Raw genomic sequence first — 13,118 nt, 5'->3', positions numbered from 1 at the left:
AAGAAAATCAAAGTTTATGATTATGGGAGATGTCATTGCCTGCTCACCATTTAAAAAAAAAATCTCAAGAAACAATTATAGATAACTCAACAATAATTTATAGTTGCAAGATTTATGTTTAATGCCTAGAACTCTCATTAATTGCTTAAAAATGATTTGCTTTTTAAAAATAAAACTACTCAATTAATTTACATGATTCTTTAAAATATATTTTTGTTTTGTCACGGATAAATACATCATACAAGTTTTTCTATAGTTTTGTTTTTTAATATAAGGGGTTTCTGGACAAGAAATCGTAATTAAAAAAAAATTTAAATTGTTTACTAGCAGAGCTGAATTTACGTCACAACCTGGCATTCTCTACCACCAACTCAGACTTACGTTTTAGTGTAAGATTTTATAAAATTTTGATCATCATTATCATTAAATTCCAGTATTTACTAATTGAACATTTTTTATATTTTCTTATCTAAATTATTTTATTTAATGCTATTCTGGTCTGCTAAAATGTTATGGCAAACGTTTAAGACTTATTTTTTTTTACCTAATTAAGAGTTTATTATACGAGTTGTAACTTTAAATATTAACTTTTTTCTAAAAGATGTTGTGCCGAATGAACAATCCTTTTGGTTTTTCTAGGTAGAAAATATTACTCAGTTATTTATTCCATGAGTTTAGATGTTAGTTTCTATTTTTACATGAATGATGGAAGTTGGGTCAACAATGAAATCCACATCCGAAAGATTCTTTCCTCAAAAGTTTATTCTAATTTCAATAAAATCTGTTTCGTGTAAATCAATTTTGTCAAATGTGAAGAATTTCTCTGCAAAACTTTACAGTGTGCGTTTCTGTATCTTCAATAGTTTAGGTTTAATACATTTTTCAGTTGCCGTTTTTTTTTTTCTAATCGATCTGTATTTTTCCTTTTTTTTCTTTTTAATAAAAAAAAAAAATGCAATGTAAAATATTAAAGAGTTAAGTGTGGCTATTCTCAAATTCGAATTGTATACCTAAGTATGATTTATTTCGTTTTCTTTGCAAAGAACAATTCGTTTTCATCTATGAAGCGAGGATATTAGAAATTCAAAACAAACTTGTAATTTTGAAAATTTTGATATTTTTTTTCTTATTACACTTGTTTTCATAATTTTTCTTAAAGTGAATTTAGGTTCTTGTTCAAAATTCCCCTTATTTTTAAAAACAAAAATAAAGAAATCTGTATAATGTACATACCTATGACCAAAATAATTAAAAAAAAATCATGTGAAATGGTAAAATAGTTTTGTGTGCTTTTTTAATATAAAGGGGATTCTGAACAAGAACTAAGGATTTAATGATACCTTGGCTTGTTTTTCATTTTCATAATATTTTAATATATTTTAATTAAAAAAATTAGCAGATTACCAACTTTTCTTTCAAATTTTTTAAATTGCATTTACTTTTAGATTATAATTTTAATTTCACAATCTGTATTAATTTTTTAAGTCCAGAACATTTCAGTGACCCCTCTCTCTTTTTTTTCATAATTGATTTTTTTATATAAATAACTTTCACAATAACTCTTCATCAAACATGATTTTAATTATTTGTATGATTTCATGTCTTGACAAAATTGTTTTTTTTTTTTATATTTTAATCATGATTTTAATTACTGGATTTCAATTGAATAATTTCATCAAATGTGATTTTATTTATAAATTTATAAATATTTAATTATTTTATTAAAAATATCTCAAGACTAAACCCTCATCAAATGTGATTTTAAATTGATGTATATTTTATCCTGACTTCATTTTTTTTTTTTAAATAATTTATTCATTTAAATATTTGATGGAAATTTTAAGATGTTTCAATAGTTTAAATGATTAATATTTTCTCTCATACTGAATTTCTCTTCATAAGTCCCTATAATTTCAACAGATGACATTATTTATCTTATAAATATGACAAGATTATAAATATTTCTATTTATGATTTGGCCATTGTTAAGGTTAACTTATTTTCTTTCTAAATAACAAATGCTTTTTAAGATTTTTGTTTTTTGTCTAGTATTTCCACCATATTAAAAAAAAAAAAAAATCTATACGGTGCCGGTGAGGAAACAAAAATATCATATTCCAAAAATCATATAAATTAATCAGTTTTATTTTTATAAAGAAAATTATGTTTTTAGCAATTAGTGAGAATTTGTAGACATTCTTATATAAATATAGTAAATATGAATTGTTGTTGAGTTCCTTGAGATTTTTTTTTTTTTTTCAAAATGACAGGTGAGACAATCATTCCTTGGGTGCTTATGAAATATTATTTTTATATGTTTATTTTATTCATATAACTTTAGTTATTTTAAAATATAACTATAATTTACCGGTTTTGGAATCGGATACTTTTGTTTTGTCATTATACAGATTTATCTTTTTTTTTATCGAAAGAATTCTGGATGAGAGCCAGATTTGTTTAATTTCCTCAATAAAACTGTTGTTTTATAATTTTAGCTGAAGTCGGATGTTTTGAAACTCGTCTGAGTATCGTTTACTCTACGGACTACATCCTCGTTTAAACTCCAGGAAAGACCTGATGTTGCCAAAAATTGAATCAGGAACATTGCCATTCTACCCTTAGCCCATAACACAACAACAACATAACACCATATTACCTTTTTTAACTCATTAAGTCCCACTGTCCTATAAATAAGACACAAAATATTTCCTTTAATAATTACAAAATCCTTCATAACCAATTGCCATGGCATATAACATTCTACCTAAGAGATCATTGTTCAAACTCCTGGCTTTTCATTCATAGGCAACATGAATTTGAACAAATACACTGAGGACATTGCCAAGGCAGCTTACACCTTAGAGTATCCTATATCTCTACAAAGCCACCATTTGTCCATGCATGGACTATTGTTGCTACATCCGGGCTGGTGCATCTATCACTAGTCTCTTTCTGTTATGCGAAAAAAAAAAAGAAAAGAATCACACTATTGGTCAAGGTCCAACCTCTGTCTAATCACTGCCATGTTGCATCTCTGTGCTTGTTTTACAAATACTTTAATGGAATGTGCTCTGATTAACTCATAGCACTCGTGCCTTCGACAAACAACCAAATCTTACCCCTTCACTGTTGATGTCCTTAGATGCCAAAAAGCCTCCTACTTTAGTAGTTTATTCTCTCTGACTGCTAGACTTTATATATAATTCTCTCGCTGTTTCTTGTTTCTCTGACTGTACTAACATGCAGAAGTTTAAATGTAATGTGAACATACCTCGCTGTTCCATTCCTGATAGTCCCCTGTTAGACATGATCCAAAATAGTAGCCCTTACATCCAAGTGGCAATATGCCTTACATGGGGTAAAAAAGAGTTACCCCCCCCCCCAGGTTTACGAATAGGTACCAACTTTATGTACAAGTATAACTGGCAACAGACTAGCATTCTGTAACAGATTCTGTTGAATATTGCAAAACCAAACTCAAGCATCACTTATCCTATTATCCTTTAAAAAAGGAAATGCTTTCATATATGAAATGTTATTTAATCCTCAAATGTAAAAATAAAAAAAGTCATACCTAAGAAAACCGTTATTCTCAATATCAGAGTGTCTTTTTTTTATTTTGATTGTTTATAAATTGTTTTTCTCTTTGTTATTAAAGAGCTCGGAACTGAAAACCTTAAAGTCTGTCTTAAAATAATTGAGGCTTATGTACTGCTGGGACCCAAAGAATTCATGCAGGTGAGTTGGGATTTCTTGTCTCAAAAGGTTTTGTTGCTCTTCATATTCAGCTACTTGTATTGTTATCCTCACTGGAGCAATTTTACAAGTAGGTGCAAGTCCACAATTCAACCTAATTAAAAAAAAAAATACAAACATTGATCTAATATTATTTTTTTTTATAGAAAATCATTTAAATTTCTTTTACAATTTTTAGCAATTAAAGGGCTTAATTTGATCTCTTTCTGAAGAGGTTGTGAAGAGGGAGGTAACCAATGATGAAATTTAAATATGCTGGAGAGAGAAAGAATTCTGTTTGCTTTTCCATAAATTTCATTAAAAAAAAAATTAAAATGTTTTTTTTTTCATTTAGTTAAAAAAAACAATGACATGAATTTTGGAATCTAACATTTACATTCCGTGATGGGCATGTATATCGTGAAGATTTTTCTGTGTTTTTGCTTTTTAAATAGGTCAAATTCTGGACTTGTACTGAAAAGTAATTTGTTTATTAATATCTCTCAGATTATATATATATTAACTTTGGGATGATTAATCGGAATCAAAACAATTGGAACTTTTGCAGGTATTGGAATCAGAAAAAATTTTGCCATTTTTCTGATGCCAAAAACGATTTCTTTAATTATCTTCTTTTTTATTTTTAACTTAATTTTGTTTAAAACAGAATCGTCCACTGTTTGTAGTAATAAATATTTATTGATTTTAAATTAATAAAATAATAAATATTCATTGAGAAAAATATTAGAATCATCCCATCACTAATATATATGTTGGTTTTTAGTTCTTAGCAATATATTTAATCTTAATTAATCAATTATATGTATGCTAGCAGGACCTTTGGGAATTTTACGGGATAAGAAATATATTTAATCATAATCTAATAAAAACAGTGTAATAAAACCTTAAATATCCTTCTCCATCGAAGGCTGACCGGCTCAGTTTTTGAATGTTCATATCGGAACTACCCCTATCCTCTGTTTAAAAAGTCTGCATGCACTATAACATCCAACTTTACTGATTGGTTAACCCTCGACATAAACAGCTACATACATTCCAAAAAATTCCAACTAAAACCAAACAGTCAGCCATGATACACCCCTGAATGTGCTGCCAAAATTGCGCAAAGAAACCACTACTTCAATTGCTTTAAACATAAAACAATGTTTTAAAACTAAAGTTGCGTTTAGAACTGCAAGCAATCATTGCAAAAGGATTATAGAAAACACAAGCGTCATGTGCTCAGTCCATCAAGTTCAAAGTAGAATAACAGGTTTGGTTCCCATGAGTTTTGGTGAATAACAACCAAGATTCACAACAAATGTGCATCCTCTGTCCCGACCATCATCACTTGGCCTGAGGTGATTTCGTCAGCATCTGACAAAAATCAAACTTTTTATCAAAAACTTTGCATCAAACTCAACTCTATGCGATGAGGGCCACCTGCCTCCTAAATTTCCTCCCAAAACAAAAAATAATCTGAGTGACATTCATGTATCTGTTCGTGATGATGTCACACTCATCAAGGAGGTTGATGCCAACAAAGCAACTGGTACTGGCATTCCAGCCATAATACTCAAAAATCTGCAACTGCTTGCGTCATTCTACTGCTCCATAAGGTATATCATTCCTCTCTACCCGTATAAGAGCCAAATACAAAATGGAGTACTGTTGACACATCTGGCTCAGAGTACTCTATCCTGCCTCGACAAAGTTGAAAAATGGCTACGAAACCTAGTAGTTGATACCTCTCCTTCCTGCAACCTCTTTTCCAAAGAAGAGATGTTGCAAGCCTGTCTTTGCTTTATCATTACTTTCATGATAAATGCTCATCCAAGCTTCAATCTATGCCCCCCCCCCACCTCTTCACTGTGTAAGTTTTCATAATAACACTTGCTTAGCTATTTAACAATTTCCTTCACTCTATCGGTGCTTAAATCTAAATGCAAATTCCATAAATATAGTTTCTTTCCTAGAACTGATTACTTGTGGAATGCTGTTCCGATGGGCTGCTTTCCAGCTGACTACAACATGGTTGTCTTCAATTTCAATGTAAACAAGTTCTTGCTGAGCCGTCCCCTTAATCAAATTCTACCCAATTTTCACCAACGATCACTACGCTGTTGTCTCATGGATCACCATACACATTAGCCCTTATCCTCAAGTGGCTTTTGGACCTTGATAAATGGTGACTTCCTTTAAAAAAAAAAAAAAAAAAAATCAAATGTTTCGATAAAACTTATATTTTTCTGGATAGTGCAAAAAATTACATTTTTGAACAGAAAAATCAATAAAACACAGCAGATATGAGTTCATAAACATTCCTATGAAATAGTGTCCATTGTATTTTAAGTGTACAGCTGACCTAAATGAGATAAATTAATAAGTACTAATGAATACTTAGAAAGTAATATTGTGCTACATAGTTCAATACAAATAATAAAATAAAGAGATCACCTTAAATTTACTTCTTCAGTCCAGCACCTCTTGGCAGACAATGTTCTTTTTTTTTTTTGTCCTGCTACTTTCGAATGTTTTTTTTTTTTTTTTTTTGTCCTGCTACTTTCGAATGTTTTTTTTTTTATTTTGTCCTGCTACTTTCGAATGTTTTTTTTTTTTTTTTTTTTTGTCCTGCTACTTTCGAATGTTTTTTTTTTTTTTTTTTTTTTTTTTTTGTAACGTTTTGCTGACTTCTTTCTTCAGTGAAGAACTGCTGCACATCGAAATAGAGTTCCTTTCTCATAACACTACAAAAATAATCATATATTGTAATGACATTTGAAAACAAGACTATACCAAATGGAGGTCACTGTCATTCTTATCCAGGCTTGTCAGATTTACCATTTTTAAAATAGTTTAGCACTCAAAAGTTCTATTTGGCATTTTTCAAAGCGTAATCTATAAACTAAAAAAGGAATAAGCAGAATATTACATCTATCCACACATATATATATATATATATATATATATATATATAGATAATATGCATATATTGTATATGTAAACTAAAGTTGATCTAATTCTTAATTTTTGTCATCAATATGCTTCTTACTACAAAATCACGATTTGATTCTGATTCATAAATTTTAAACTGTTCAGAATGTTAAGAATTTTAAAATTTAATTTGAATGAATTCCTTTCAGAAAAAAAAATTATTTGAATGCAAAAATTATTTTATCTATCATTTTTTTTTTATACAAGGGAGGTAATTCGTGATATTTGGAAATTAAAGATTTATTTCCCTTTGGAGCAAAAGAAAAGAAAAAAAAATTAGAAATAAAACCTGCCATAGTCTAAAAAATAAAATAGCAAAACTAATTAAAAATTAAGTATGGATACAATTCACATTAAGTTTAGAGCGAAAACCAAATACTTCAGCTCTATTCATTTTGTATGAACCCGCATACATACAGCATAATCACACTGACACACCAGTTCCCGTTAAATCACCAAAGTTAAGCATCGTTCAGCCCGGTCAGTACTAAAATGGGTTACTATTTGGGAATACCAGGTACTGTATGTGTATTCCACTTGACATTGTTTCCTGTCATCCTGAACTTCTTGCGACTGGAATCAAACAATGCCGATTCCCATGTGGTTGTAGATTGTGCAACCCTTGCTTCACAATTCTGCGCATGTCATCCATCATCTCTCCAAAATGATTAGATGAGCCCCTTTTTTTTTTTTTTTTTTTTTTAAATTACATTTTCACCCCAAACAAGGCACTTTGCCACTTTGGTGTAGGGGCTGCTATCAGGGGCAACAACTACTGGGGTACTATGTAGGGATTTGGGCAGCAAGATGTCGATTCACGTTACACTTGAACTTCTGCACGTCAGTACAGTTGGGGAAGCAGGGACCTGGAATGGAATTCCAAAGTCTAGCGGTTCTGGGGAAGAAACTACTGGAGTAGAAGGATCTTTTACATTTAGGGATCTCTACAGTGTGAGGATGGAATTTAGCTGCCTGTCGGGTTTGTCGAGGGTGTTCATTCCAACGAATGAACATCTATGAATCAGATGATTCTATTGTTGGCATTGATATTTTTCTAGTTAGAATTCTTTCTAAAAAGACGCCACTTACAGGAGTGGCCACATAAATGAAAGTGTTTCTCTTGATTGAACTGAATTCAAACCAGTCACACCCAGATTGTCAATCTGCATCGTAAAACGTTAAGCCAGCATGACGTATACACCAGCTAAAAATTGAACAAAAAATTTTATAGATAGGCTTAATTTCTGAGAAAATATACCATTTTTGGATTCCTTGGGTAAAAAAAAAATTACCTGAGTGAATTTTCAGTCCTATCATTTTCCAAACTGAAAATGTTCAAGAAAATGTAATAATTAAAATGTTGCCTGGCTGACATCTTGTATGATTCCTGAAAAATGTTCAAAATCGGCAACTGCTTGGTGTTACATGTTCAAGTGTTCAGGATTTCTTAGTTTTTATGACATCTGTATTGCAAGTTACTATAAAATCTGATATAGGATTTAAACTCTGGATGATTTCACATTGAATTAGTTCCATATTTCTAGTTGGAATTCTTTCTAGAAATTAGGTACTTACAGGAATGACTACATAAGTGGAAATGTTTCTCTTGAACAAACTGAATTTGAACCTAACATACCCAGATTATCAGCTGTTGTTGAGTCATCATCAACTAAACACCTGCTAAAAATTGGACAGAAATTTCATGAATTTTTATCTTAAAATTGAAAAAACAACACTATTACAGAGAATCAAAATGTGTGTGACCATTTCGTGTATGTCTCGCAAAGGCTTCTTTCACACACGCTCCAGGAGGGGGGTTATGATCGCTTAGAACTGTTTATATAGCCCCTAGATAATAATATCTACAATTTGGGAACGCGGATCGCCTTTACATTTATTTACGTCGACTTTTATGAGATTTGCGCTACTTCGCTCTGTCCCCTGTTTGTCCTGCTTTTTAGTATAAATAAAGTGAAACTAAATTCACAGACGTGTTCTCGGCATCGCGCCGGAAACGTCCAGAAGCAATTAGCTTTGATCAATGTGGGGCCAAACTCCTCTTATATCAGACAATTGCTATTCAATCTGGACAATGGGGAGCAGGTTTCTCCCTCCCCAACATCTGTTGGGGAAAAAACCAGTCAAAGTTGGGTAAACAAACCCAAACGCTGCCTCGCAGCAAAAGTTAACTGCGTGACTTCTATTTGACCTCATTAATTAGGTCAACTAGAAGCAGCAGAGTTAACTTTTATTGCGGCCACCTGTTTTTAATACTTAAATAAATAAATTCAAACATGTTTCTGTTGTATGTCACGGTAGCCCAGTGTTTAGCGTCGCACATTTTTTTTTTCACACTTTAATTTCCAACTTTGCTTCAAGGGTTCGGGTTCAATCCTCATACTCACCTACCAAAATATTTTTTTCATTTTAACCCCACCCACCCCCGGTGTTTTGATTTACCCAAAACCACACGCACCTCCAAACACCCGGGCAACGCCGGGTACCCCCTGGCGAGTTAAAAATAAAAACAAAAATGAGTAAAATATTTGTCTCTGGCTACATAATTCTTGAGTCTAAAAAGAAACAAGCAAAAAAAACCCTAAAAATCTCAGTTCTTCTCCAGAATTTCCCCTACATTAAAAAAAAACAAAAAAAAAAACAAACATAAAGAAAACAATTGTCTGGTGTGTGCACCTGTCATGGAATGAAAATGTCATATTCCAAAAATCATGTAAATTGATCAAATAGTTTTTTTATTATGAAAATCTAATTTTTTTACTCCGCCGTCTTGAATAAATAAAGGAAGATCACTTGATTCAAACTTCCAAGATGTTTTTGTATTTATTTCAGCATTGTAAAGGCTACAATTTGCCATTAATTGCTAAAAATTTATAAAAAAAATATAATTTTCTATAAAAAAATTTGGTCAATTTACATGATTTTTAAAATATGATTTATTCTGTTCCTAACGAGTATATACATCAAAAAGACTTTCTTTATTTTTGTTTTTTAATGTAGACCCCCTTCCCCAACACATTAAAATAAAAAATACAGAAAAATCTCGACAAACCACCAAAATCTTTCATGATTTTTGTATTTTATTTCAGAGATTTTCCACTGAACTTGTTCTTTCACTTTCCAATTTAATCACAGACCTTAGGACAGAAGGTATTCTTATGATTCTAAAGGTCAGTATTCTTTCTTTCTTTTTTTTTTTTTTATCTCTATGCACAAAATTATCTCATCAAATTATCATGCATGTGTAAAAACTGTGATACAACACATCTAGGCAAGATTAGGTTCAAGGTTCTCAAGATTCATACTAGAATTTTACTGTACTTGTGCAGTATAATTTGATTTCAAATAAATGCATTTTAGGTAAAAACACGATAACATGCTTAGAATTAGTAAAAATACCAAAAATTATTAAAAAATGAGTAGAAAAAAAAAAAGTAAAAATAAATTTATTGAATTATAAATTAGTTTCTTGAATTAATTTTGAAGAGTTAAAATCTAGAGGAACTAATATCCACCATTTCAAAATAGAAAATGACAAATTGCTAATTTTTTTTTATAAAAAAAATAGTTCTATCAGATCTATTCAATCATTTTTTTTTTGTAATTTTTACTAATTGAATTTTGAATCTTTTGGTAATATTGTAATATAAAATCATTGAATGAGTATGTTTCATCATGTTTGCTTTGTATTTTTTTTTTTTATGGCAATTGCTCCAATCAAGGCAAAAAGTCAATTGATGTAAGGAGTTTAAAAACTGGAATAAGTGTTAGATGAAATAGATTTTGACCCAGAAAACAGCAGTTCTTTTCTCTTTATAAGAAACATCTCTCCTGGAATGTGAGGACTAAAGGATAAGGGAAGCGAGAGTTATACGGCTGCTGAAAGTCAATCCACCGTCAACTTTCTACCCTTCTTTCTGCATGAAAGAAAAGGATAAACTTTCACAACTTGAGCCATGACCAGTAAACACTTTATTAATTCTATCTCGGATTAAAACCGTTTGCCTAGGATCAATGCAGTTTAAATAGTGTCAGGTTTAGGTGGTAATTGACTTCCAGTCATCTGTTTTGGATCACAGAATTATGTAAGGTCAACATTAGTATGTTTCATGTACATGTATACATTTGTAGCTTGACTAATTGTCGATGTAAATAGATGTTTGTAATTCATGAATCTGTTGAATTTGCTTGTTTAAATTAAAAAAAAAAAAAAAAAAAAAAAAAAAAAGACAATGTATAATTATGTGGTCAGTCTGAAAGTTTTTTTCTTTTTTTTTTTTTTTTTTTAATTGGATATTAATGCAATTCATTTTCTATTTGGAAATTATAAATTTCTGTGATGTATCTAATTGACAAACAGCAATCATGTTCAACTATGGCTTTCACTTAGTCGCTGTTAATTATCTTTGGCCGGCCAGAGTGAGCACAAATTTGAAAAATGTATATAAAAATAAATTTCTAATTCATTCTAATCAGTGATACATTTTTTTTTCTAATGCTTATCATCTGATGAAAAGACTTTATCCTTGAAAAATCTATGAGTAAAGGATTTTTCTTTATTATAATTCTTAAAATTTTTGATATTATAATTTCTTCAATTTTTATTTTCATCAATTTTTCTCATTTTTGTCCTACATTTTTAAATATAGAATTGAATGTTTAAATGGACTTTTTAGATTATGTTTTTAATATGAGCTTCCAATTTATTTCATTGTTTTCTGATATTTTCTTTTCAGGTTGTTGAACTCGTCTTCCAGTCATTCCCTCTGGAAGGGCCTCAAGTATTCAAACCATTGCTCTCTCATATTTTTAAAACAACAATCGAAAACACGGTAAGTCATCCTAACTTTATGGCAAACAGTGATAGGAGATAAGGTGGCATTTTGCCAATATTAGTCATTAAGACATCCCGTGGCTTGGAGTTTCTCGACAGTAATTAGTTTGAGTTCGTGGAGACAGAAATTTGGTCATGATCCTTTTTGTCTCCATCTTAAACCATATATCAGAAAGTTACCTGGTTGGCGGAAGTTTCTTTCACTTCCGCTGCCTCATCTCACCCCACTTTGACATCATCTAATGCTACCGTAGAAAAGTTTATCTAAGCCTTAGAAATATCACTCCCTCTTTGTTGAAGAAAAAATGTTTATCAAGTTTTTTTGTTTTTTTTTTTCAATTTTGTTGGATTCAAAAAAAAAAAAAAGAATATATATTACAGTAAATGCAAGAAAACCAAAAAAATTGCAAAAACAAAAATGATTGCTTTTCTGTTTAATTTTGTTCAATTTTGTTGACCCCCCCCCCCCAAAAAAAAAGAAATGGTAAAAGACAAAAAATACAACTTACAAAAAAATACAACAGAAATTGTTATGGTAGGTTATTGTTTCTTTTTATTTTAGTGATTTTTTTTCTGTTGATTTTATTATATTTCACTGTTTCCTTCAGTATTTTTTTGAGTGGTGTTTGTTACACTTTGATAATCGTGAAGCTTGGCAAAACGCAGCGGTTAATGTCATGTTCCGAGCAAAGGCGATCGGACGTTGAGTTATGTCTGGTTCAAATTGTGCACAAGTACCATGGTTATTTCCTTGCGTAAAAAATTCTACTCCTCCAAATTCATGATGAATGCCAAAAATAAATTATAAAAAGTTATTAAATTGTCCACAAAGACCCATGGCACTTGATAAAATTACGGTATAAGTTACACTCTTCTGAAGATTAAAGGTTCAATCTTCAGTGTGAATGACACTCAAAATACAGTTGCAAATTACTTTTTTACCCAGTCATGCTACTTCCGTCGATTAAATAAAGGCTGCTGTTTGAAATTGTGTGTAAATTTCAGAATTTAAGAAGGTAAATTTGAAGAAGGTTGGAATTTATATGAATGAAAACTTTGTGCAAATAACAATTAAGATGAGAACAGTTGTTGAAAGAATTCAAATAATATAATTGTGTTTTGACTTTACCGTCAATATTAAAATGTAATTCCCCATCTTATTTTTTCTTCCAGGAATTTGTGACTGTGATTGCAATGCAGATCTCAATCTTGTGCCGTGTTCTGTTGCAAAATAATGAATTCTTTTGGTCTTTCCTTGAACAAGTGTCGGCAGAAACAGATAAAGCGGTAAGAAAAAAAAAATGCATGGTTTATACTTATTTTCTATTCATGTTGAAAGGTTCGTAATTAGCTGAATGGATGTCATTATGGATTATGAAATTAGTGATGTGAGGTTCAAATTCTCTCGTATTTATTGTGTTGTGCACATTCTTGTTTTATTAATAAACCTTCTTATAGACTAACATCAACATCAGGGGTTGTATCCACAAATGACAACAATGGATATATCCACGCCTACGGAAAACCAAAATTGGTA

At 30.6% G+C, this 13,118-nt stretch overlaps 1 protein-coding gene across 2 annotated transcripts in view; it reads left to right on the top strand.

Annotated features, from left to right (window-relative positions):
• Nucleotides 1–13,118, top strand: part of LOC145270104 (importin-11-like) — a 108,605-nt gene that overhangs the window by 84,459 nt on the left and 11,028 nt on the right. For both annotated transcript variants that reach the window (XM_080125709.1, XM_080125707.1), the window contains exons 19-22: nt 3,659–3,738; nt 9,837–9,917; nt 11,484–11,579; nt 12,755–12,868. In XM_080125709.1, the coding sequence (XP_079981835.1) occupies nt 3,659–3,738; nt 9,837–9,917; nt 11,484–11,579; nt 12,755–12,868 (371 nt within the window). The remainder of the gene's footprint in view (nt 1–3,658; nt 3,739–9,836; nt 9,918–11,483; nt 11,580–12,754; nt 12,869–13,118) is intronic.

The sequence above is a fragment of the Euprymna scolopes genome, chromosome 4, assembly GCF_053919585.1.
Source record: "Euprymna scolopes isolate OS-2025 chromosome 4, ASM5391958v1, whole genome shotgun sequence".
Taxonomy (NCBI): Eukaryota; Metazoa; Mollusca; class Cephalopoda; order Sepiida; family Sepiolidae; genus Euprymna; species Euprymna scolopes.
The sequence above is the reverse complement of the archived record's forward strand: the minus strand, read 5'-3'. Positions and strand labels throughout refer to the sequence as shown.